General features: G+C 48.1%; 1 protein-coding gene and 1 long non-coding RNA gene across 4 annotated transcripts; one reads left to right on the top strand and one right to left on the bottom strand.

Moving 5' to 3' along the window:
* Positions 1-7,817: 7,817 nt before the first annotated feature.
* Positions 7,818-12,264, bottom strand: LOC136313526 (uncharacterized). The gene is made up of 3 exons (XR_010727154.1): positions 12,135-12,264; positions 11,316-11,387; positions 7,818-8,079 (listed from the first exon to the last, which is right to left on the bottom strand). It is a non-coding gene; the product is annotated as an uncharacterized lncRNA (long non-coding RNA).
* A 1,507-nt stretch (positions 12,265-13,771) lies between these two features.
* On the top strand, positions 13,772-25,570 carry CXCL12 (C-X-C motif chemokine ligand 12). Of its 3 annotated transcripts, none has more exons than XM_066242614.1 (4): positions 13,772-13,929; positions 17,866-17,983; positions 20,132-20,218; positions 25,378-25,570. In XM_066242614.1, the coding sequence occupies exons 1-4, from the start codon at positions 13,869-13,871 to the stop codon at positions 25,391-25,393; spliced, it is 282 nt and encodes a 93-aa protein (XP_066098711.1). In that variant the 5' UTR covers positions 13,772-13,868; the 3' UTR covers positions 25,394-25,570. The 3 variants fall into 3 exon arrangements, with proteins under 3 accessions (XP_066098711.1, XP_066098710.1, XP_066098709.1); XM_066242613.1 differs by lacking the exon at positions 25,378-25,570 and adding an exon at positions 23,520-25,371; XM_066242612.1 differs by lacking the exon at positions 25,378-25,570 and adding an exon at positions 22,809-23,513.
* The last annotated feature ends 1,587 nt before the right edge of the window (positions 25,571-27,157 follow it).

Raw genomic sequence — 27,157 nt, 5'->3', positions numbered from 1 at the left:
GAAAATATCTCAACATGATAAAGGCCATATATGATAAACGATCAGCTAACACCATATTAAATGGCACTAAACTGAAGGCTTTCCCCCTTAAATCAGGAACAAGACAGGGTTGTCCACTCTCTCCATTCTTATTTAATGTGGTACTAGACGTTCTTGCCACAGCAATCAGACAAGACAAAGAAATAAAAGGCATCCATATCGGAAAAGAAGAAGTAAAGGTATCACTTTTTACAGATGATATGATCCTATACATCGAAAACCCCAAAGAATCCACAAAAAGACTACACAATAAGCCAATACAGTAAGGTCGCAGGATACAAAATTAACATACAGAAGTAAATAGCCTTGGTATATGCCAACAAAGAAACATTTGAGAATGAACTCAAAAGAATAATCCCCTCACGATTGCAACAACAAAAAATAAAATACTTAGGAATAAACATAACAAAGAATGTAAAGGACTTATATAATGAAAACTATAAACCATTGTTAAGGGAAATCGAAAAAGATATAATGAGATGGAAGAATATACCTTGTTCTTGGCTAGGAAGAATAAATATAATCAAGATGGCTATATTACGCAAAGCAATATACAAATTTAATGCAATTCCCATCAAACTTCCAATGACATTTTTTTAAAGAAATAGAGCAAAAAATCATCAGATTTATATGGAACTATAACAAACCCCAAATAGCCAAAGCAATCCTAAAGAAAAAGAATGAAGCTGGGGGCATTACAATACCTGACTTCAAACTCTATTATAGGGCCACGACAATCAAAACAGCATGGTATTGGCAGAAAAATAGACACTCAGACCAATGGAACAGAATAGAAAGTCCAGAAATAAAACCACATATATATAGTCAAATAATTTTTGATAAATGGGCCAAGAACACACAATGGAGAAAAGAAAGCCTCTTCAATAAATGGTGCTGGGAAAACTGGAAAGCCACATGCAAAAGAATGAAACTGGACTACTGTTTGTCCCCCTGTACAAAAATTAACTCAAAATGGATCAAAGATCTAAACATAAGACCTGAAACAATTAAGTACATAGAAGAAGACATAGGTAGTAAACTCATGGACCTTGGTTTTAAAGAGCATTTTATGAATTTGACTCCACAGGCAAGAGAAGTGAAGGCAAAAATTAATGAATGGGACTACATCAGACTAAGAAGTTTTTGCTCAGCAAGAGAAACTGATAACAAAATAAACAGAAAGCCAACTAAATGGGAAATGATATTTTCAAACAACAGCTCAGATAAGGGCCTAATATCCAAAATATACAAAGAACTCATAAAACTCAACAACAAACAAACAAACAATCCAATAAAAAAATGGGAAGAGGATATGAACAGACACTTCTCCCAGGAAGAAATACAAATGGCCAACAGATATATGAAAAGATGCTCATCTTTTTTAGCTATTAGAGAAATGCAAATCAAAACTGCAATGAGATACCACCTCACACCTGTTCGATTAGCTATTATTAGCAAGACAGGTAATAGCAAATGTTGGAGAGGCTGTGGAGAAAAAGGAACCCTCATACACTGTTGGTGGGAATGTAAAGTAGTACAACCATTATGGAAGAAAGTATGGTGATTCCTCAAAAAACTGAAAATAGAACTACCTTATGACCCAGCAATTCTTCTACTTGGTATATACCCCAAAAACTCAGAAACATTGATACGTAAAGACACATGCAGCCCCATGTTTATTGCAGCATTGTTCACAGTGGCCAGGACATGGAAACAACCAAAAAGCCCGTCAATAGATGACTGGATAAAGAAGATGTGGCACATATACACTATGGAATACTACTCAACCATAAGAAATGATGACATCGGAACATTTACAGCAAAATGGTGGGATCTTGATAACATGATACGAAGCAAAATAAGTAAATCAGAAAAAACCAGGAACTGCATTATTCCATACGTAGGTGGGACATAAAAGTGAAACTAAGAGACATTGATAAGAGTGTGGTGGTTACGGGGGGGAGGGAGAAATGGGAGAGGGAAAGGGGGAGGGGGAGGGGCACAAAGAAAACAAGATAGAAGGTGACAGAGGACAATCTGACTTTGGGTGATGGGTATGCAACATAACTGAATGACAAGATAACCTGGACTTATTATCTTTGAATATATGTATCCTGATTTATAGATGTCACCTCATTAAAAAAATAAAATTATTATAAAAAAAATTTCAGCATAAAGCAATAGAGATGGGGAAAAGCCAGCTGTGAGAGCCCAGATCAGATTCTGGGCGTGACAGCTCCCTGCTCCAATCCCTGCTAGCTTTCCTCTGGATCTGTGCCTCAGCTACATCCCAGCAACTGGGGTTAAAGGCCAAGTACCCTCCATCCATCAGGGTCCTGACAACAGCCATACAACCCAGAAGTGCCGCAGCCCTAGCTGAGCCTCTGTCACCAAGATCATTGAGGTCTGAACTCTGTGGGCAGCAGGGGCTGGGCTGCTAGGTGGTCTTCAAGGGAAACCTTAAGCCAGGAAGTGCTCCCGGCCATCCTTTCTTCTCTAAGCTGCTCTATTGCTCTCCCTGTTCAAGGGCCACACCTCTTCTATGAAGCAACTCAAAGATGGAGGAGGGGAGAGAAAGGGAGTGAGGGGTAGAGGGAAGGTGAGAGAGGGGGAAAGAGAAGGCAAGAGAGGGAGAGAGAGGGCGAGAGACAGAGAGAGAGGGAGATCTACCTTCCCTGCATCAGGTCCACCCTTCCTTCCTTTGGTCTAGTTACAGGAACTAGCAAATCCCACCCCCCTGCCTTGACTTAATTCTGTTGGATTTTAATCACTTGTGATTATAAAAATTGACTAATACAGAAATCCTAATACAAGGTTGGCAGTCCTGCTGCTCCAAGCTGTGTAATTTTTATATTCCTGTTGTTTCCATTTTAAAAGTTTCTTAAAATTACATTTCATCTAAATCTAGGTCAAACCACTAGTCTGAAAGATCTCCCATGACACTCGATTGGCCACCCTGAGATTTCACAGAGGCCCCACCCACCCAGCTTGTCCAAGCTGGCTACCAACACCTGGAAGCCTCCTGTGTGCACAGTTTCCTAGCGCCTTAATTAGCCAGGTCCCCCTCTAACAGAAAATCCTTCCTGAGACATGGCTTGGCAAGGCAAGAGGTAAACTGTAATAGTGGCTGTGATGAGTCACAGGTTTGGACCTGAAGGACTTGTTTCTTCCAAGCACTAAGTGCCACTGGTTGATGGCCACCTGGAAGCCACCCTGTCGGAAACTGACTTCTGCTGAAGAGAGCAGCCTCACCCGAGGCCGCTCCTCCTCCCAGAGAGCAGTGACATCCAGCAACCTGTGTTGTGGGAGCATGAGGTTCAGGGCTCCTATGGGATTAACTGGTCCCCATTTAAAGATGTGTTACAGCTCAACCTCTCCCTCTGCCCAATATTAATTATTTTCCTCCCTTCCACAACTATTAGCCCCAGAAGTGCTTAGTGCATGTTACAAAAATACATGGATAAAAGACATAGTCTCTGATCCCAATGGTTCTGAGCTCAACCTTCCGAGAAACTCTCTTTGACCTTCAGAACTCAGCCATATTCCTAGCTATGGACCAGTGGGGCCAACCATTGAGGTTCAGGTCACCCTGGTCATGTCCTACCAGAGCTCGAATGGCTGAAATCAAATGGTTGAGAGGGCAAAGTGACATTAAGCTGTAGGTGAAGGGATGGGAGAGTTGCATGGGGACATTCTGGTCCCAGGCCAGGCCCTCTGCTTGAATTAAAGACTTCCAAGGAGTGCTGCAGGTAGACGGAAGCCGCGATGCATGCCATTCTGGTAGCAGAGCATGGCACAGGTGAGAGAGAAGGGCTTGCTCTTGCTTCACATTACACAGGGAGGAGCACAGCTTCTGCTTGGTAACTAGAAAATGAGCCTCTCAAGAAGGGTGGGGCTCAGGCCATGGCACTAATGGCAACTTTGGGGTTGACCCAGCAGCATGACCAAGGAACATGTCCTCAAATAGCCATGAGGTCCCAGCGTGAAAGAGTACATGAGTGGAGCTGGACTGCTCAGGCTCCTAAAATGCCCTCAGGAATAGGGCCATTGTGAAGTATGGGCTCCAGTGACAGGGAAGAGAGCTACCATTTCCTGCAGATGCAAACCCATTTGTGCCCACCACCTGGAAGGGCACCAAGGACTGAAAACATCACCCATACCCTCTGGTTAGACACTCAGGGTCTCTGTGCCCTGGTCACAACCTGCCTTCATTGCTTAGCCCTACTCACCCTCTCTTTTGTTCCCCCGACCCTATTCTTCCACCCACCTCTTCTACAGTCTTCAGACCTTTGCAGTCTTCAACATTGGCTTGAATATGCCCTTATGAACCCTGAGAAAGATGACACCTTCTACGAAAGGCTCCTGGTCTCTAACTGAGCTCAAATTAAACAAACAAACAAAACAAACTAGCAGCCATTTCTATGCAGGGGCTTTTACTGTAGACCACTTCAGAAAGTAACCTACACTGAATAGCCTCCCTGCCCTGTGTTCCTACCAGCACTTATGCAAGAATCCCCAGAATACTATTTAAACCAACAGGACTGACACTTTCCCACATCCAGTTGGATCTATGCAGTTGAACTTTGCACCAGCTAAGCTGCTCACTGGGTCATGCATTAGACCCTGCAGTCCTACACCTGCTAAGGAGACAGAATGGGCCAGGCTAGGGAAGTTAGGGTTCTTTGCTTGAGCACACTGGGTGCTAGCTATCTTCTATCTGGGCATGGCCATGTCCTTCTGAGTCCGAAGTGGGAAGCAGGCCACTGTGAGGCTGGACAGATGGTTCTCTGTCCAGTGCAGATTCTTCCTTTTTCTTATCTGCAAGCTAAACACATCTATCATCTGGTGACCTAGGAAAACCTAGGTCAAATTTTGTACACACGAAGCATTTCTGCTGAATAAACAGGGTTTTCTCTCTCTCTCTCTCTCTCTCTCTCTCTCTCTCTCTCTCTCTCACTTTTGGACCCCTGTCATTCCCAGAATCAGTCCAGCTGTTCACAGCCAGGTTACCTTCTGGCCAAGATATACTCTGGGGCAAGAACGGGCACAGTGCTGAGTAGGGGAAAGAAGCCTGGGAGGACACAGCTGTACGTGTTCAGGAATGGGGGGAGGGAGAAGTGGAAGGAAGAGCGGTTGCAGCCCCCACAGCCTGGGCTGTCCTCACTGCTCTCCCTGGGTCTTGGGATCAGAGGCTTGCTCCTGTAAGGTGGACAGACACTCTCTCCCTTCACCGGAGATTCCATTCCTGAATGACTGTTCCCTCCCTGGATCTCCCCTCAGCTCAGCCCTCCCTCCTATCTCTTCTATCTCACCCCTCTTCCTCCATGCTAATGGGGAGCTGGCCCAGGTAAAGAGAAGTTTTATCTTTCCTTCTATCTCCCACAGATCCTATGCCTGCAGACATGCTGGTCTCTCTAAAACCATGATTGCCCAAATTCCAGAGGTTGTAGCCTACAGAAAACAAGCTCCCATTTAAGAACCTGTTAACAGGCCAAGCAGAAAGCAAAGCAGCAAGATGATGAATAGGAGTAGGCGGGTTTGACCCCTGAGGTCAGTGTGTGCAGGTGTACTGCCTGAATATCCACATTGAGACCTAGGTGGCTGCAGAAGCATGGGTCCCACAGGAGCCAGGTCAGTGATGGTGGGAGTGAATTGTTTTTCCAGTATCTTGCTAAGGTCAGTCTAACCCTGTCTGAGTTGCTCTTTCCTAATGGCACTCCCAGCCCTCTCAGCATCTGCACCACCCTTTAGAAGTCACTCAGCCAAAGGCATGGCCAGTCTCAGAGCCCACATCTCCACCGGAAAGACCTGGATCTTTGAATCTTTGATTTCTCATGGGCAAAATGGAGATGAAAACTCCTCACTTCAGCTCAGGAAGAGAGAGAAATATATATGCCTGCTGCTTAGTAAACCAACAAGACTGGAAACTGAGATAACATCAGACATTTAAAAAGTATATAATAATATGCATCACATCTTCTTTATCCAATCATCTATTGAAGGACACTTTGGTAGTTTCCATATACTGACCAACCTGAATAATGCTGCAATGAACATAAGGGTGCATATATCTTTGCAAATAAATGTTTTCAAGCTTTTCAGGTAAGTAAGTACCCAGAAGAAAAGTTGCTGGGTTATATGCTAACTCTATTCTTAGTTTTTTGAGAAACCTCCACAATGGAATACTACTCAGCCACAAGAAAAGGTGAAATACTACTCTTCGTAAGAACATGGATGGATCTTGGGAAATCATGCTATGTGAAGTCAGTCATCAGAAAAAGTCAAGAACCATATGATTTCACTTATATGTCAGATATAAAACTAAAAGCAACAAATGAACGAACAAGAAAAAATTTGTAGATACAGACAACCGTAGGATGGAAGAAAAGGAAGGGGTCGAGTAGGAAGGATAAAGGGCATCAGATATATGGAGACAGAAGAAGACTTGACTTTGGATGGTAAACACAATGCAATATGCAGATGATGAATCATAGAATTGTACACTTGAAGCCAACTAATTTTATTAACCAATGTCACCCCAATAAATTTAATAAAAAAAGAAAATCAAATGTATATTTGATATATATAATAAATATATACAGGATGGGGCATAACTAGGTTTACAGTTGTGAATACACAAAATACAGTTTATTCTTATATTATTATTGTATTATTTTCCATCCAAATAACTGCATATTAAATATATATATATAGGGTGGGGCAAAAATATACTATAACACTGGCCCTATCATGAGCCCTGGTCAGGGTTTAGTCTGCATTGCCAGTTCACATCATGTTGGAAGTCCCTTCATGCTCCGAGCCTGGGCCTCTGCACCTGAGGAGTAGGGGGAGCAGCCTCATCCTACAATGTTGCTGCAGAGCCAGTTCAGCTAGTGGTGTGTCCTGTCTATCTAATCACCTGAAACCATCTGACATTTGGCTGTATTGCAGTTGTCATTGCACACAAGACCTACAAGCTAACTTTAGCTTCCCCAAGAGGTAGCTTTGTGTTTGGTTTCTGGAGAAAGACACCTGTCCTCATGAGTTTTAGCTTTGATTTTCCTTCAGACCTCAAGACCTTTGCCAGCTTTAGTGGGCTTTTTCTGCCAAGGTTGCATAAGAAGATCGTACAACTAGGACAGCCATTTCTGTACAATGTTCTATCAAAACCACAGGCCTTTTGAGAGTTCTGGGACAAAGCATAGCTAACAGCAGCACCCACCAGTGAGGCTGTTGGCCCAGGTGCACCCTGAGGTCGCCCTCTGGGTTTACAGTGGCTGGCTGTGCAGGGTTGCCTACTCCATATGGCCATGGCGGTGCAGTGTGCTTTTCTTGGCACTCTCCAGGCAAGGGTGCTTGACTCTTCTTGTTATGAGCACTTAGGGTTTGGGCTTCTTGCTCAAAATCTCAACTATAGTCAACTGGTAGACAAAATTATGCCCACACTGACCTTCTGAAGAAGCCACAGAAGTAAATATCGCCTCAGGTCAGATTCCCTCCTGGAATCTCAAGATTCTTTTGAAAGCTTCCAAGACAGGGCTAATACATCACCACCGCTGGCCGCTGTTTACGACCAGGTAATGACATTTATGACTGCCTCACTCTATCATCAATATTTGTTTTATTGCCCCTGTAGGGGGATTTTTCCATTTGGCAAAGATCATCACATGTTTTCAGTCATGTTAACAACTCATTAAATGCAGAGAGGTAAACAGAGAAACAAAGTCTTGTTTCTTTGGTATTTATTTAAATTTATGAAAGAAAATCACAGCTTGGCAATAGAGAGTGAAGAGTGCTCATCTGTTGTTCTTCTCAGCTCCTGCCTGGGTGGACCTTCTTCAGGAGGCAACCCCTGCCCTTCAGAGAGGTCATACCTTCAATGAGGAGAAGGGCAAGGATTTCCATCTGCTTTAAGGTAAGGGTTTGCAGTGTGAACTGCAAGTTGTGGCTTCTGATACTTCATTAGTCTTTCCCTGTGGTCCAGAAGGCAGAAGGCACATCTGCCTATCTTGGTGGAGAGGAGTCCCAGGGCTGCAGCACCTAGAGATGAATGATGGAAGTGGTTGGAGTGGGGAGCCAAGCAGACTGATAGGTGGATGGATGGGCAGATAGGTAAATAGATGGGTAGGTCAATAGACAGGTAGATGGTTGGATGAGTGGATGAGTGAAAGGATGGATGAATGGGTGGAAGATTAGACTGCAGATCTATGAAGAAAGGGTAGCACCTCTTGGTGGTACAACCTAGGACTCTGAAGCACTGAGTCAAAACTCTACAGACACGAAGATAGTAGCACTATCTTCTAATAATCTTCACAACTAATCAGTTGGCCTGGCTGCAAACCTAGAAGCTTCATCCTGAGAATCTGAGAAGAGAAAGATTTCTGGAAGCTGGAAGCCAATTAGACTTTATAGGTGAGACCCAAACTCCCAGTCAGCACCCTGGATTATACTGTCATAAGGATAGAAAGAAGGAAGGAAGGAAGGAAGGAAGGAAGGAAGGAAGGAAGGAAGGAAGGAAGGAAGGAAGGAAGGAAGGAAAAAAGGAAGGAAGAAAGGGAGAAAGGACCTTAATTTTCAAATTCTTTATGTGATAAAATATCCCTAAACAAAAAATATCTTTTAACAGCCAATTTGTTTAAGCTCCCCAGTCTGCTTCTGAACACTGAGATGGAGGAATGGTTGCCTTACAGGCCCTGAGCAATGCCTCCACCTTAGTTCATCTCCCTGGGCCAGGCTGCCAGTGGAAACCCCTTTACACTCTCTAGGATGAAGGCCCCTTCTCTTTTATACGGAGCATGTGTGCTGCCTAAAACAGAAGGAAGAAGAGGCAGGGACTGAGCTTCATGTCCACCTGCTCCAACCAGAGAAAGGAGGGCTGGGGATGCTTGGAGAGCTTCTTCTTGCCCAAGTTATGACAAGTACTATCTCTAGAAGGTCAGGGATGGGGTTAAACTGCTGGCAGCAGAGAGGAGAGTAAAAAAATATCATCCCCACACTGCTTTACTATACCACCTTCCAACATAATAAAATCCTGTTGCTTAAGAAATTCTCTCACTGAGAAAGTGTGATTCAAAAGCTTGCCTTCCCAGGACTCCTCCCATCCTCTGGCCACATGGACTGAAGGCCCAGGCAGAAGGCTCACAGAGAGGGAATCCAGTGTGTTGAGAAGAGAGTAGACTCTGGAGGAAGGTTGTCAGACTCAACAAATGAAAACATTGAAGACCTAGATCAACTCGAAATCCAGGTGAACAATGGATGATTCTTTTTAGTCTAAGTATGTCCCATACAATACTAGGAACACATTTATACAAAAGAAGAAAAAAGGTCTAGTTTATCTGAATTTCGAATTTAACTGGATGTAAGATGTTTTATGTGACGCACACTCTTTCACTCTTCACCAGGAACACCCCTACTCTGGAGCCAGTCAGGGTTTACTTTGATCCCAACTCTGCCAAAGTGTAGCTGTGTGACCTTAGCCCCCAAATCTAAGGAATGGGGTTAACATTAAATGCATTTCCAGACAGATAAGATAGAAGATGAAGGAGGTAAAAGGTACAGAAAATGGATTAACTCTGTGTAAATGTTGCATATCCTCCACGACTCACACTTCCTATCACCTGGGGTTTATGTTAGGGGCTGATGCTTGCTTCAATTCTAGAAACTTCCATTGAGCTCCAGATGCTGAGAGCAGTCTTCCCAGAGGCAGGAGTACAGGAAAGAGGGGTGGGGTTAGGAACAGCAGAGCAAATCTGGACCTGAGCACACTGTTTTTGTGTGTGGGGGGGGGTGCAGGCAGAGTTGAGTTAGTGTGTGAAGGTTGTGTGGGAGCTGGAGTCATATCCCTAAGCCCTTGGGGCACTTGGGTCTGATCTGACCATGAGCTTTGGTAGTTCATGCTTCTGAAGGACACCACAGAAAATACCATTCTGTTTTAGGAATGCCACTTGAGGGAAGAGTCTTTGGACACAGCCCCCTTAGACAGAAGGTCTGACTTCTGGATATGCTCATTCAGCTAGAATGAGCCATGCTCGGGCCAGCAGGGACCCAGCACAGAGTGCTGCACACAGGACCCCTGGCTCAGCCTCTGTGGGTTCTTCCCTCAGTGATAGCCTGGGGCTTGTGAAACTTGCTCCTGAGGTCAATTTGGGATCACATATCCAGCCCAACATCTGTTGAGCCCTGGCCCCAGATTCAGGATTTGAAAAGGCACCTTAGATCTCTCTCATGAATGTAATATACATCCCTGCAAAGGCTCCCAAGGCCTTGCTGATGTCCCAGAATCCAGATACTGAGCTCAAAGAGTTGTGCCTTTGCCCCTGGCTGGCTCTGCCATGTTGGCCAAGGTCTCCCACTACTCCGAGCTTTGGGCTTCTTGTCTCCAGAGCTGAGATATTAGGACTCATTCTCTGAGTTCAGTCTTTGTAAGAAGCAAATGTAACAAATCCAGAGAAAGCAAGCTAAACTACTATGTAACTATCTTCCCCAGGGCCTTCTTTGTGTCAAGTGGTTTCAGACTTAGTATATCCCAGTACCAGCTCTGGGAGTTAGTATACCCATTCAACAGATGGCAGGGCTTTGTCTTTCTCAGAGGGACTCCTGGTTCCCAGGGCAGGACATCTAACTCTTGCACCCCAATGCGAGATGTCAAAGGTGGGAGAGCAGAGGTGAGAAGGTAGGGTACTGTTCCTGAAGCTGTCTCTTGGCTATACCCCTCCTGGCTACACTTAAAACTGGAAGAAGGAGGACTCATAGTTGGAGTGGAAGCGACACGGGTGTCCAAGGCCAAGGGATCTCATATGTCCCCACACTCTTCCTGGACCTGAGCACTTCTTTGTGAATATTCTTGGGTCTCACCTGGATGACAAGAGGGAGGAAAATGTCATCCTTCCCCATATGATTTTATTTTACTACATCATGGCCTAATAGTTTGTTTAAAAAGGGGGAGAAAGTGTCGACACACAAAAACGTTCTTTATTTAGACAGCATTTTCAACTTCAGATCTCTTTGTATCACTGATTATATATATATTTTTTTCAACCACCTACACTATTTTATGTTGTTAGTTTTAAATCTACTTTTTTAAAAAACTTAAATCATATATTTAAAAAAAACAAAAACAAAATCAATCTTGAGTGCTTTAATGTGCCAGTTATAGTTTTAGTTTTTCATATATATTTATATATATATATTCTTTTTTAATTTTTAAGTGAGAGAAGGGGAGAGTGTGAGACAGACTCCCGCTTGCACCCCCACTAGATCTACCCAGCAACCCCTACCTGGGGCTCGGTTTGAACCAACCAAGCTATCTTCAGTGCCCGGGCTGATGCTCAAACCAACTGAATCACTAGCTGTGAGAAGAAAAGAAAAAGAGAAGGGAGAGAGGGAGGGGAAGAGAAGCAGATGGTCACTTCTCATGCGTGCCCTGACCAGGTATCAAACCCAGGACATACGCACACAGGGCCAAAACTCTATCCACTGAGTTAATCTGGCAGGGCCATAAATTTATATTTTCAAAAATACTGTTTCAGAGTTCCATCTAAAGTTATCTTGTTAATTATACACTGGAAAACAATGATCTGGTGCAAACCTTCAACCGTGTACTAAGTAAGGCCCTTCCACTAATGCCTACCCATTGAACCCTGAAGGAGCCAACAGCCAGGCTGGGCAGAGGGCAGGTGCCTGGGGTTTGGAGATGGTAACACACAATTGGGCTATGGAATACCTCAACAGCTAGATTCCCACCCCTCCCACCTGAATTCATGTCCAAGGTGTCCCTGAGGGGCAACAACTCTGAATGTTTAGTGTCATTTTCCTCTCCCCTCATGTAAACTCCAGGAGAACAGGGCCTTTGGGGGATGGGGAAATGGATTCTGCTTACTTTACTAAAATATTTCAATGTTAAAATGTGTCTGGCACATAGTAGGTGCTCAATAACTATTTTAGTAAGTGAATAATGGAGGTGGTGGGCTCTGATGTAGATCCTGGGGTTTCAGGACACCAGGCCAGGAGGCCCTAGCTCCCCTCTGCCCCAGCCACATACCTCCCTCAGGCCTAGGGCAAAACCTGATAGCAGCAAGGAAGCGAGAGGCTTTGACCTTGGCTTTGGTCAGACTGGCGGGCGAGGCTCCCCGCAGCGCGCCCGGATTCCGGACTCTGTAGTGTGCCCCTAAATCCCGGCCGCCGCGCCATTGTATCCGGCTGCGCAGGGATGTGGGGAGAGCGCGAGCCTTGATCCTCCGTGAAAGCCGCGGGACCGGAGGCAGGGGAAGGGCCGGGATGAGGTGTGCGGAAGGAGGGGGGGGGGAGACTTCGCCACCAGAGGGCGCCTGGGCCCGGCCGCCGGCCAGGCTCCAGAACTCTGAGACAACCGGCTCCAGCTCTCCATCAAGGAGATGGAGGCCGGGCCCACGAGGACTGTCTTCTGCATTAGACTCTTAGTTCTTCACAGGCAGGAAACAAGTTCGTGGGGTTCCCAGCTCTATGCCCAGTGCCCAGGAGTGGGTTCGGCCCAGAGTGAGTAAATGAATGAATGAAAGAACAATGCGTGCAGGTTCGCAGCGCATCTCACCGGGCAGGAAAGTAGCTTTGGAAAAAAAGACACGCTAGAGTCCCCCTGGAAGATTCCTGCTGACCTCCCCTCCGATGGCGCCAGCCTGGTGTCCCCCCCCCCCCCGGTGGCCGGGGCTCCTGGACTCCTCAGAGACAGAGACCTGTTCCCACTGCGCGCCCCTTGGATAGTTGCAGGGACAGAATCTGCTCCACTGTGTGGCTATGCGGGGAAAGGACAGAGAGCCGCCTGTGGTCACTAGGGAGGCCCCAAAAGAACGCCCTTCTCCCCCTTTACTGCACCCCTCGCTCCACGTGCTCCACTGAAGCCGTCCAGGGTGGGTAGCGAAGGGCGCAGAGGCCTGCCGGACAGTCCTGTCCGCGCTGCTCCCCGGGCCAGAAAAGCCAAGGTCAGAGGCCTATCAAGGGAGGGCGGGGAGGAGAGAAGAGTTTCTCCTGTGGCACTTCGGTCCCGCAGGGCATTCTCTGGAAAGGGAGAAACAGTGACGTTTGCACAGTTATTCCTGGCTTCCAGACACTGGGTGCTGAGCTCGTCTCATTACCGAGGGTTCTGTCTCTTCTCTGGTTTTCTCCAGAGGAATAGAGGTTAGCCCATTTCTCAGAGGACAGAGGTACAAAAGACTGAACTTAGCACAGTACCAAACTGTAGAGCCCCAGTTTGCCAGTTGAGGAAACTGAGGCTTGACTTGGAACCAGAGTTGATCTGACTGCAAAGACCTGTCTCTCTCAGGTCGAGCTTTGGGGCTGCTGCTCGGGGAGCCTGGGCTCGTGGTTCCACGCCCCGAAAATCAAGACTATCTTAGCTGCTACCTCCGATGCAGCCGTCCGTCCAGCCCTCAGTTCTAGGCCTGACTTTGTTCTCATGCAGGTCTCGCCTGCGGGGTTCAACATCTCCACCTGAACGGAAAGAGCAACAATTCGCCCTTCAGGCTAGCCTCATTGTGTCGCTCCGATCCCCACTGCAGATCGAGGCAGGGCCCACTGGCACTGCGACGGCCAAAGGCCTGGGCGCAGCCCCGGGAACGCTCCTGGAGCGGGGGAGAGTTGTAGCGGCCTCGTGGGATCGGACGCTTGTCAGAGCCCCAGGGTCGCGAGGATTTGGCTCCAGGCCCGCCCCTCGCGGCGCGTCCCGCCCCGCCCCGCCCCGCTCGGCTCCATAACTAAAGCTCCCGGCGCGCGCCCCCCGCTGCCGCACTTTCACTCTCCGCTGCCGCCTCCACTCCGCCCCTGGCTCCGGTGTTTCCACCGCCTCCTGCCGTGCCATGGATGCCAAGGTCGTGGCCGTACTGGCTCTCGTGCTGGCCGCGCTCTGCCTCAGCGATGGTGAGTGTGCTTGGCGGCAGAGACCGGATGGGCGCCGGGCTTTGGGCTCCCAGCTCAGGGCTCCGGGCTCCTCTGCCCCGGCCCGCGCCTCCGGGACCGAACCCAATACACACCGCTTTGCATAGAGAGCCGCGCAGCCCGCTTCGCAGGGCGCGCTCTCTCCGGTGCGGCGTCCAGAGCCCCGCGCGCAGCAAGGCACCGAAGCTTCGCGCTCAGAACCGCGCTCGGGGTCCGGGACGCCGGAGCTCCAGCAGCTGCAAAGCGAGGTCCGGCGGGACGACGGGGTGGGTGCCGAAGGCGCATGGGGATGTGGAACCAAGCTGGGAGCCGCGGGTCTGGGCCCGTCCACTTATGAGCTAGTGCCATTCCGCGCTCGGCTTGGTTTCCAGAGGCGGCTGGGCTCACAGCGTTGGAGACGCGGTCAGCGGTGAGTGTAAGCAAAGAGCTCTTTGCGAGTCCAACTCGAATCGCTTGTGCGATCGATTTTGGTGGCTGTGCAATCCGGGGCAGCAGCGTGGCGGTCCGTCCACGAGAGGCGGGCTCTCACTCTGCTGCCACCCAAGCGAGACTCCGCGGGCTAGGGGTACCGAGCAGCTGTTGGGGTTGCACCGCCCACCTGGCCGAGCTTCTATACAGCTTCGAGGTCCCAAGCGACGCGATGAACCTGGGCACGAGTCCAGTCTTGGCCTCCATTCTCTTTCCGGTGTCCCCCTAGAGAGGCCCTAGGCCATCAGAGTCACGCATGCCCTAGCCCCCAAAACACACCTGCAGACAAGTGTCTTTGTCGCAGCCGAGGGAGCTCCCCTCCTCAGAAAGAGCACTGCAGCAAAAGTTCAATCACCAAGGCCTTAGGCCATTGTGTGAGGTGGTGTCCAGTTTCACTGAGAGAGGGAGAAGAGAGCTTTTTTTCTTTTGAAGCTTGAGAGAATCTCCCTCTCCTGTCACAGGACACCGCTGCTGCTGCTGCTAACCAAAATAAACTGTTGCAAAAAAAAAAAGGTAAAAAGTTCGGCCAAGCTGCCTGTTCTGTCCTTGGTTGCAGAGTTTACAACAAACTCTACAAAGGGTTGAGGACACTCTGAGTGCTCTTGGTGCAGCTAGCTGAAGTCCTTGCAAGAATGGAGCTCCTGAGCACTCTGCTGGATTGCAGGGAAGAGCCCCTACTGTGTCCTGGCAGGCAGTGGTGATGGGGAAGCCAGTGAGGATAAGGTGAGCATGCATGCAAATGGACAAGGCAGCAGTACCTGGGCTAACAGGGGTTCTTGGCTTACCCCTGGGAAATGTTCTTTAAAAGTGTAGCAAGTTAATGATCAGAGCTGCAGAGGAACACAGTCAAGGGCAATTCAGAATTTTTCTGCTGGCTGAAGAAGTATCCTAGGCTGTGTCTCCACATTGACTCACCAGGTCCTGGAGGCACTCTGGTTGGGAATTAACAATCGAGTGGTCTGGTGAGATTGAAGTTGTCATCACCTGACTCCTTCTGGAGAAATGGTGCTGCTCCTAACTGCAGAAAGAACTGGAATGCAGAGACTCAGGTCATTGACTGCTGGGCATTAGTTGATCTGGGGGAGCACAGCCACTGACTCTTGGAAAGGGTTGGTCGCTTGCCTCTCTTGGCAGCCAAGTGGAAGTCAGAGTCCTGGGGCTCCAGGCTGGTCTGGCTCTCCTTGCATACCTACACCAGAATGTATTTTTGAGCTCCTGGGGCCTGTGTACCCAATGCTGAGTTCCAAAGCTGCACTTCAGAGATACCCTCGTTCAGGCTCAGACTCAGGATCCTGCTGTTCCTCCACTGGTTGACCTCAGCCTAGGAGCTGGTCTCCTGGGTATCCCCGCTTCCAGGGATTAAACCTAGGATTGGCCCTATTCCCGGACCTGGTTGGAGAGTCTGGCCAGGGACTCTCTCTTCAGCAGAGTGGAAGGTTCTCTGCTAACTGCTCCCAAATAAAGTCAAGGTAACTAGGCCCCCCTCAGCAACATACAGGCTAATCAGATGTCGTTCCTATATGTGGAGTCATATCCCAAAACAATTGGAAAAGTTACTAATACTGACAAAAAGTGTAGGGAAGGACTCCAGGTTGGACACACCACTGTGTTTTCTCAGTAAGGACAGTTGAGCTTTGTCACTTTAAAAAAGCAATTGAAATCCCACACTTGATAGGCCGACTACTGGGTCCTGACAACAGGAATAGAAGTTGCTTTTAAAGGAATGGGTAATCCCAGGGGGAAAAGGGGAACAGAGGAGGAAAAGAGAAAGCCTGTGTTAGTCCAGACTGAGCCTGATCATCACTACTTTGAGCCAGAACACCTCCTTGGACACTAGAGAGCAGCAGCCCCCACCTGCCGCAGTACTCACACCATGCTCCATCCAGCTCCCTGTTGCTCCAGGGTTGAGACCTGTCCTCACTCACTACTGGCCCCAGTCCCTGCTAGCTCAGAAGGACCCATAAGAACCTAGAAACTGGACACTCAGAGGGCAAACTTGGCTCCTCCTTGACCCAGGCTGCCTCACCTAGTCCGGGGGTTGCTTTCCCAGGTGATCTGGCTACCAGGTAATACAGATAGGGGTGCCCGTGCAGTTGTTGAAAGCCAGGTTCCAGCAGAACCTCCAGGAGTTAGATGGGGGGGGGGGTAGGTGAGAAGGCTGCTCAGTGCTGTCCTGCTCCAGAAGAGTCAACTGAGTGCCCTGAACCAGACTTTCTTCCTCCTGGTTTTCAGTTTGTTGAATTTGGTCCTTGGGGGAAGGAGGGGAGTGGGGATCTGCCCTTCCCCAGATTTGGTGGCTAAATAGATTACTGTACCAGGTCATTTTTCAACTGAATGCTGCCTAAAGAACAAAAAAATTAAGAAGTCCCAAATTGTCAAGATTTCCTGTAGCTTCCACAGCTCTCTTGACCAAAAGTGCAGAACTTCAGAACCACCAGGAAGCCTCTGGGAATTCTGCAAACAGAGCACTTAAAAGAAAAAAATCTCTGGCCTAACTATTCTCAGACATGCATTCAATCCCTGATGAAAGGATCCACAAAGTCCAATTATTTGGGTTATTAAGTAGGACTTGGATAAAATCTTCAGGGAAAACCCTCACAAATCCCAGCCTGCAGTTCTAGACCTAAATATAAAGGCTGAGGGTGGGTTCCGCAGGAGCCCTTTGCTAATTTACTCTAATGCGTGCCAATTATAGCATTTTGTAAATTGCTGAATTTGCAAACAAAGATGTAACACAATCCAAGAGGCTATAGGGTCCTTTCACAGGCAATGAAAGCCACATTTGACTCTGGCTCCTGATCATCTCCACACCTTTTGGGAGGTGCTGGAGAGAACTTGGATCCTCATCCTGCTCTCTGGGGACTCCCAGGTGGGAAGCCAGCTCAGATTCTTTTGTGGTTACCTGGGCTTCAGGTAAAAGTGAGGCAAGAAGACTGCAGGTGGGAGAAGGCAGTGTTCCCAGAGATCAATGGTGGCCCCTGGAATAAGGCCTGTGACAGAGGAGGGAGGAGAGAGACAGCCTGGAGCCTCCTTACTTCCCCTCCCCCTTTCTGAGTAGAGAAGACTTTCTCCTTGGCCCCGAGGAGTTAAGTTTGCAAAAATTAACTGGGAGCCTTGGTTATTCTTTGACTAAAATAGTTCTCTCCTGTGATTCACATCCTTTACCTTAAGAAATCTGAGCAGGGGCTTCTTATTGTAATTTTTCCAGCCTCCTTCCTAGGGTCCATCTCTCCACAGGTCCTTTTGGCCTCTGGTCCTGTAGAAGTTGAGCCTGAGCCCTCCAGTTCTCCCTGTGCTGCCCAAGGAGGGGGTCTTTGCCAGGATACACCAGCATTGCTCTCCATCCTTCTCTCGTTCTACCATTTTCTTCCCTAGCTGCAGACCCAAACGCGCATGTGTCTCTGAGGTCCAGCAGGATAATAACAAGAACCTTGTACTTATCTCTTATAGGGAAACCGGTCAGCCTGAGCTACAGATGTCCTTGCCGATTCTTCGAGAGCCATGTTGCTAGAGCCAACATCAAACATCTCAAAATCCTCAACACTCCAAACTGTTCCCTTCAGATCGTGTAAGTCTAAGAATCGTCCTTCAGGAATCTAATCTAGCGGGCACAGTAACACCCACCTGGCAGACTTGGTAAAGCTGGAGAAATGACAGACGCCATGTGTCCAGCCCTGAACTTGGCGTGATTAGAGGCAGTTGCTGTTGCCACTAGGACTTTGAGTATACCACCAGGCAGGAGTCTGGTGCCTTGCCCCTCTAGTGGTCCTTGTGTCTTCTTGCCAAGCTTCCTCCTTCAGTGCAGGAAGTGGCGCCACATGTTGACGCATCTCCAGACTAGAGAAATGATGGCTTCACCAAAGTCTGTGCTCAAGCTCAGTAAATTAGCCAGTCCTGTACTGGTAACATTTCTGTCCTGCCAGTTTCAGGGCTTCAGTGTTATAAATAAATTAATCCTTTCCCTCACAGCAAACTCCCATGATCCAAATTCACGGAAGCTACCTTTAACCATAATTAGCTCACTTAACTGCATTTTCTCAAATACAACACATATATTTTTGTTTTTGCTGGTGCTAACATTTGATTTGATTTCTGTTGGAAATGAGACAAACCAAAATCACATCGACTTGAGACAGAGATCTGCGGCCTGCAGTGGAGGAGGCTGGCCCAGGCATGCAGGAAAGCCACATGTGGCTATCCGTAGCTTGGACACTGGTGCTCCTGTGTACCTGTGTTGACACACAGCAAGCTAGCTAGTGTGTCTAGACTTCAGGGAAGTAATGCTAGGGGTCTCATGGGGAGAGCTCATCTCCTGCAAAGTCCCAATGCTAACAACAGATGGGGACACAGCAGTTAGAATGAAAGCTACAACTTCCTGAAGACTTTCTACACAACACCAGCAGTTTTTAGGTTTGATTTTTCTGTGGTTTTTTTTTTTCTAGTCTTGATGCCTTGATGTCTGTGTCATTTAAAAAAGTTTCAGGGTCCTGAAAGATTAATGTTTTACTTATTTTTCTTATAATAAAATACTATCTGTCCTTTGAGGGGTATCTTATCAGGTGTGGGATTTAGCTAGTGTGGGCCTGCTTTATAGTACAGATTGTGGTGGCTCCCTTGCTTAAGGACACACCTGGAGGTTGAAGAAGCCAAATATACTTCTCAGCTCTGGGCAAACACAAAATTACTAAACAGTGGTACCCAGATTGGAACTTCTATCCACTTTCTCTCCAGCTACACCCCTCAGCATGCCCCAGGAAGGCTGTGTGGAAACTCTCGTGCGAATCCTGGAGCTGTTTTGTTGGCCTTCCTTATAATTACAGACTCAGGAGTAACTGGCCATGATCCAAATTCACTGAAGCTACCTTTAACCATTATTAGCTCACTTAACTGCATTTTCTCAAATACAACACATATATTTTTGTTTTTGCTAGTGCTAACATTTGATATGCTACAGTTATGCAGATTACTTAATAACCACAGCTTTAGTGGGGAAAAGTCCAGGTCCTCTTCTCAAAGTTTTCAGATGAAGTGGCTGTTAGTGGAGGTGAAGGGTGGGAAGGAGTTTTAAAAAACAAATGGGACCATGGAAGATTCACTGAATTTGTAAAATTCTATGGAAACTACTTTCAGGAAAATAACCTACATTATGCATCTCCAAACAGTGCTGGCTGCTCATTGCACTCTCAACCCCCACCTGTAATGCCTCTCCCCCCACTGCAGCCTGCTCCCTCCCCTGTGCTGGCTGCACCTCTCTGCACCTTCCTGCACTGTCACCTCTGTCCCTACCCTAGGTCGGTGCCTTTGGGTTGACTTTTCTGTCTCCCATGTACTATCAAGACAGTTCACCAAAATAAAAATCTGCTTCTGTTGCTTTCCAGTTATAACCCTCCCAAGTCCCCACAATCTTGTGGATAGAACCCCACCTTTTCTCCTCTTACATCTGGCTGCAGGCTCCTGAACATCTTGTCTCTTATGGTTGGTTCCTTCATGGACTCTGTCCACCACCTCTGGTGTCCCTACACTTGCCTTCTCCCCCTTTACTTTGCCTGCCCCGCTCCCATGATCCCTGTGGGAATGATCTGCCACACAGGTGTCTGGCTGCCATTGGGCCCTGACAGGGTCTGGTGAGCATCCCGGGGGGTCCTGTGAGCCCATGCAGACTGCAGCAGGGCTGCCCCCTATACCGCTGCTCACTGTCGCCTCCTCTGGTTTTTAGGGCAAGGCTGAAGAACAACAACAGACAAGTGTGTATTGACCCAAAACTGAAGTGGATTCAGGAATACCTGGAGAAAGCTTTAAACAAGTAAGCATACCAGCCAAAAAGGACTTTCCACTAGAGCCACTGGAGGAAAGCTAAAACTATGTGAAAATCCTGCAAGGGCACAGGTGGGGGCAGGAAAAACTGGACATAAGGGCCAGTTGTGCCCATGGGGCAGCATGTTTACCTGGGGACGGGAGAGGTCCGCCAGCACGTAGACAACTGCATTTATAGCATATGGTACAGTATCACAGCTTATATCGTTCACACCCCGGACCCTGGCACACTGGCTGTTTATAACCGGGATTTTCCCAAGAAACTGTATTATCCTACCAGCATTTCCCACCGGTCACCTCCCTCATGATCGTCACAGTCATCATCATTCTCATTATCCTATTTTAAATCAGTGATTACTTTAAGATCTGTATTTAGTTTGTTTTGCATATTTTCCTCTTCTCTGCTGGGGTGTCTGGGTGCATCAGGTGATGGCCAAGCATGGAGCTCAAAAAGGGAGGGATCCTTCCTGCAGAAGCTGAGACTTGGAAGGAGGCTGTCAGGTGGCTCCCACAGGGCATGCCCCTCCTGGCATGAAGGCCAGGGTAGCTCTCAGATGCAGACCATACTGGGCAGGTGCCACCACCGGCACCACCTATTTCAGTCTCAGTGAATGAACCTGTGGGCTTCACACAGAAGCAGCCATCACTAGATACTATGCCCAGACACACCCAGTGACCCTGGCCTCTCCTTGCCTGCATGAGCCTGCTTTCACCATCTCCTCTGTTTCTCCGTTTTGTATGTGCTCGAGGGAGGGGGTGACCACAGGACCCCAGCCCTGCAGCCCCTCCCAGCTCTGCCGTCCTTCCTGCTCAGGCCCTCTGTGAGAATCTGCTCTGGCCTCCTCCAGAACAGGGCTGGCCTTCTCCTGGGCAGTATGCGAGACCTCGTCTCAACCTTCCCATGAAAAGCAAGTCTTTGCAAAACCAAATGCAGTTTCAACCTGAGAGCTTTCTTGGAGGAATTTGGCTTCTGTGAATGTCTCTGAAGCACCTATGTGCCATGGAGGCTCTACAAATGCTAAGTTTTCAGAAATCCGAGGTGAAAAATTTAAGTCAATAAACAAGCCTCTTGCCACTAACCCCTGCTCCTGAAGCCACAGTGGTTCCAATCAGAAATGTTGGCAAGATAAAATTTTCATGCAGAAATGCGATCCACAGATGGGCCTGGTGGTGTTTGTAACTTTTTGCAAGGCATTTTTAAATATATTTTTGTGCACAATTTTTTTAAACGTTTCTTTAGAAAACAAATGTATTTCAGAATATATTTATAGTCTAAACAATTCATATATTTGAAGTGGAGCCATATTAATGTCAGTAGGCACATTTCTCTATTATCTTAAACTACTGGCAGCTTGTAAAGGACTACATAGAAATGTGATCGCAGCCCTTTAATGTTGGCCACAGTGTATTTTTTCACTTGTACTAAAATTGTATCAAATGTGATATTATATGCACTAGCAATAAAATGCTAACTGTTTTGTGGTACAAATGTCCTACTGCATGTGGGAATTTATTTACCTGACCTAAAATCCAGTAGCTGTTAGCCGCCGAGCTCTTCTGCGGCTCCTGAGTTTGTGAAGCGAGAGGGCCTCCGGGTCAGGTGCCTCAGATCTCTCCTGCGAATTCACGTGTGAATAACAGCACATGGGCCTTGCTCAGGAGCAAATTAAATCTGCGACTCAAGTTGTTGTTGTTGTTTGCATTTTTCTTTTCTTTATTTTTATTTTTAACCCAATGGAAGCTGCAGTGCTAGTTTACTAAAGAATAATATTTGACTCACTAATTCCTCTTCCCCTTCCTTCTCCTCAGTTCTCCTAACATCCCCATGTAATCTCTAGAGATTCAACCCTTACACTGTCCAGCTCTGACATTATCCCATGTAAAAATCCCATAATTCCAGCCTATGGTTAATATCAAGCTTTCTCAGGAGCAGGTGGCCTTATCCCATAAATCATTAAATACCATTCAGCTTGAATCATTTTAATGTTGACAGTCACAAGCCAGTTCCTCTAATAAAATTCTGCTAACCAGCTCTGTCCCTCATTCACCAAAACAATCTCAGTTATTCCTGGGGTCCCCTGGGGTACCTAGAGAAAAGGTGGAGTGAGGCTGCCTTCTTTCTCCTCTACTGGACAGCCTACTGAACCTCAGGCCTCTAGCCTCTGATTTGCAATGCGGAGATTTTTTAAGATAAAACAGAGCTCAGCTCTGCATTGAGAAAGAAGGAAGCCTGGGAAAGCAGGTTGGGGTGAGCCAGAAGATCAAGTCCATCCTGGGCCTTCACACCTTTTTAGATGTGAATTCCTTTCCCCACTGGAAGCTTCAGGTGATGGTGGGAGCCAGGGTCAACTGGCCATTGCTGTAGCCAGTTCACAGGTGGGGTGGAAGTATGTCTTTTCTTTTTAATCAAGGCAAATGTCTCATTTATTGCAATAAGGTATTGATGGATCGTTTTGTGCCCAGGGGCCTCTGGGCCTGAGACAGAAGACAGTGAGACAATACATGTTAAGTATTGCACAGACTGAGACAGACTCTCATTTATCTCAACATTATTAATGGTTCTAATAATTTTATCAAAGGGGGCGCAGAGAAGAAAAAGTGGGGAGAAAAGAAAAGATAGGAAAAAAGAAGAGACAGAAGAAGAGAAAGGCCGCTCAGAAAAGGAAAAACTAGTTACCTACCCAGCACGTGGAGAAGGACTGCAGTGCACTCAGCTCTCGTTGCCCCCGCACTTTGTAAACCTCTCTGATCCTCCTCCAGAGCAGGCCCTGCCTCCTGGGGTTCTCTCAGACTTCCAAGGGGAACAGTGCTTGGCCACCTCTGGGCCCACACTGGTCCCTGCATTTATGTGCTTATTAAGGTCCTTCCTGGTCGGTTAAATTATGAAGAAAGTAGTTACACAGAGTTTGGGGCTGGGGTCCCAGACGTGGAGACTGTGCTCAGGGCTCTATGTAGAACAGCTCAGGACTCTAGACTAGAGTGACCTGGGTCTCCACCATCGCCCCAGATTTCTGAACCTCCCACCCTGCCCTTCACTTCCTGTCTTAGAAGGCCCATGGTCACTCTGGAGCTCATGCAGCTCCTCACATTTGCATTCTGCCTTCCTGTCCAAGACTGCCCGGCCACCACAGCAAGCCATCTACTAGTCCAGCAGCAGAGCCTCAGCCAGCAGAGTGCTTTTACCTCATGCCCTTGCATTTGCTGCCCCGGTGCTACCCATCCAGGCTTTCCTGAGGCAGAGCTGGCTGTGGCCATTACATTTGCAGGTGATAACCTACTCTTTTTCCCAGGTGTTGCCTGGCCCTCCACCTCTGGTGGCTGGGGTGAGACTTCTCCAGCCCTCTCTCCCTAGGCCTGGGACTGGGTGAGTGGCTTTACTTCCAAGCCCAGGTATGTTTCTGCACACCATGCAGGGAGAGCATTGTGAGCCCCATGGTCCCAGAGAGCAGATGTGGAAGTGCTTCCTAGGGAGCCTGTTCACCAGTCATTCATTCTGTAGATTCTCACACGGATCCCTGTATGGAGGAACTTGGGCCTGCAGCTCTGGAATGCTTAGCCTTTCCTTCCCCTCCTTCTAGAAGTCTCCGTGACCCTGTGCAATTAGGTTGCAGGACACAGCTATCCCAGTTCTCACTTTTGGGAAATGTCTGCTTAAAATGACAAGATTTCAAGTCTAGACCTTTTTTCACTGCCCTCTCTACAGAATTATGTCAGAGAGTTCTTGCCAAGTCTTCCTAAATTGGACCAGGAGGAGGGATCACGGGGAGAGCAGAGCCTCAATGTCATTGGTGCTCTGAATAAGGATGTCTTGCATGCTTGCCCTTCTCCTTGACCACCAGAACACACAGCACACACCCCAGACCTCTCATAATTCTAGTACTTGGATTCAGACTGAGCAGGTGGATGGAGGACACAGCAGGTAGATTTCAGGAGGAGGGAACTCAAGGTCCCTGATCAGACTCACCTATGTCAATGAGTACTGTGTCCCCTCGTGCTCTGATGGCCACTCTCACTGCAGCATCGATTCCACGGCAGAAGGGTCTTGTTAGGGCCCACTGCCATTTCTTTTAGCTGCTAGCTCTCCCAGCGTAGGCCCCTCTTGCCAGCACTGGGGACACAGGCCTGCTCCTGGATGAGTGGGGGCTCACTTCATACACCCTGACCTCCTACCTCTGAAGGCATCTGGATGCCATCTGGACAGCCTGGGGCCATGTTCCTTTCTGAAAAAGCAACAGCAGGTCTGGTCTTCAGGAGCTGGGCTGGGCCATCCGTAACCCTTTCAGAAGCAGCAGCAGATGCCGTCCTATGCCCAGGGAGCGTGGCAGGTCCTTCCTGTGCACCAGGATTGCTGACTGCCCTCAGGCAACAGTGGGCCAAGCTGTTGCTGATCTAAGGTGACAGGCTGCTTTGTGCAGTGCTCAGGAGGACAGTACCCCCCCCACCGGTCCTGGGGGATTGGGAGCCATCGGGACTAAGAGAGCTGGCCCAATGTTAGCAAATGCAGGCAAGCGGCACACATCACCCTGTTCTCACTTGACTCCACTGGTCCTGGGCTTCACTGTGTCTGACCAGCAGGTGTAACCCAGGCTCCATTGAAGTTTCCTGGGTCGTGGGGGAAGAGCCGAAGTGCTGTACCTGGTGGGTGGACACTGGGCAGTGGTCATGTGTCTGTACCAGGTGAGTCGTGTGCGAGGCCACCCCTGCCGTTTCACTGAGAGGTCCTGTGGAGACTAAGGGGAGGGTGGAAGCAGTGGGTGGTGCCAAGGCTCTGGTCGTGCCCATAGCCCACGCCAGACTTCGTGGGAGGCTGGGCCCAATGCTTGCACTGGGTAAAGGCAGTGTGCCCTGTGCAGTCATGTGACCACTGTGCCAGGGTGGCTCCATGCTCTTGTTCATCTGCTGTGACCCCCACTTGCTACATCCGTCTGTCCTGTCCACTTCCCACCTTCCACCATCCCTATGCTTCGCCATACTGTCTCTCATGTCCTCCCTACCCAGGGCCTCAGAAGAGAGACGCAGAGTCATGCTGACTTGGAATTCAGAGGTCAGAAGTGGGGGCCCTGCCACCGTGAGCTTGGCATCTCAGCGTGAGGTCTGGCCACTGTGGCCACCCGCCTTAATTGTGTCTCCCTCTCTTCTTGTTAACAGGAGGTTCAAGATGTGAGAGGCGCAGGTTGGGTCAGACGCCTGAGGAAGCCTTACTGTAGGAGACCGGGTCTGAAGCTGGGGTTAGGAAGGGTGTCCAGGGTTTCCTTGAGCAGCCCAGACAGGACCGAATGCATTTCCCAGGGCTTTGTTTTGCACAATTTGCCTTACTTTTATCATTTGATTATGTAGCAAATATATATATATATATATATATATATATATATATATATATATATATATATATATATATTATATTTTTTTCCATTTAGTTTGATTATCCAATGTCACTGGTGACAGATAGGAACTTAGACTAACTCCATTATTTTACTTGCTTTATAATCTTTGCCATGGAGTCCCTGGTCTGACTAGGGATTCCTGAGCTTTATATTCCTTTGAACTGCACAGGCTGGAACCCCAGACCGAGGGCCCCGTGCTCACATTGTCATATCCTGGGATGGAGAGCCCCCAGGAGGTGTCAGAACCCGTCAGCCTGGGCACACCCCAGTGAAAGTGGTGCTGTGCCTCAAGGGGCCGTGGGAGGTTATGTTCTAGAGGGCCAGGCCGCCCCCCACCCCCCACTCAGAACCCGTCAGCCTGGGCACACCCCAGTGAAGGTGGTGCTGTGCCTCAAGGGGCCGTGGGAGGTTATGTTCTAGAGGGCCAGGCCGCCCCCCACCCCACCCAAGTGAGCATCACCAGCTTCCCTGAGCTGAGGCAGGTAGGAGTGTGAGGCCAGGGTAGGGGCTCATCCTGAGCTCTCCTCTCCACATGTCATCCCACTCTCATCATCATCCTCTCATCCATCATCATGCATCCGCGACTGTATCCATGACCCTGGAAAAAGACTCTCTCAAGACAAAAGCTTTAATTTAAACTGGGCACCAAGGAGCCAATCAGAATGTATTCTGTCACCAGGTCCCAGAATCTCTGTGCATATCTCTGTCTAGTCTAGAACTGTCTGGTGTCTAACCTTGTGTCTTTGTCCCGAGCCTCAGAGCTGTGCTGTCCGTTCCTCGTATGCAGAGGCTGAGACTATGGAGGTGCATGCCCCGGGGACGGCTATGATGGCTTTGCGTGGGTGACCTTGACCTTGTTCTCCCCACTGCTTACAAAGCTGGGGGGGGTAGGGGGACCAAGAGCCCAGGAGAACGCAGTTAGCAGCAGCACTGACTTCTGGGGATGTCAGTATCTCAGACTATGATAATTTTGTCTTTCATGTATCAAGCTCAGACTGGTTTTAGGTATAAAAGGAATAATAGGGAAATAATTCTTTTTGTTTGTTTGTTTTGAAAACGCAATCCATAAAGCAATTAATCCCAGAATCTTTTTCCTGATTAAAATCTCACCGCAATCACTTTCACCATTTGGCAATCCCATTACCTCTTGCCTTGCACAAGGGCTCCCCGGCGGAGAGTGCTGCCGCCCTTACTTTGTGCTTCCAGGATGCCCAGCTGGGCAGTCCTCTTAAAAATAATGGGACAGAAGAGAAAGTAGGGAAGCACTGACATTTGGGATGTTTCCCTTCACTGAGGGCAGTTGGTAGGGTTAGTTACATTAAACAGTCTTAAAATTTCACTTTTTAGAAAGGTAGGCACTGAGGGTTTTTTGCTTGTTTTGTTTTTTATTTGATCTGAATTTACCTTTCCCCTTTGATTAAAGATAGAATTTTTTTTTAACTAAGAATGTGGGAAGAAAAGAAGGTCTACAAGGAAATGTGTTTTTATTTTTAATAATCTTGGGTTATCAGTAACACGTGTTCGGCATTTTCTTAAGCATTTCT

The sequence above is a fragment of the Saccopteryx bilineata genome, chromosome 9, assembly GCF_036850765.1.
Source record: "Saccopteryx bilineata isolate mSacBil1 chromosome 9, mSacBil1_pri_phased_curated, whole genome shotgun sequence".
NCBI lineage: Eukaryota > Metazoa > Chordata > Mammalia > Chiroptera > Emballonuridae > Saccopteryx > Saccopteryx bilineata.
The sequence above is the reverse complement of the archived record's forward strand: the minus strand, read 5'-3'. Positions and strand labels throughout refer to the sequence as shown.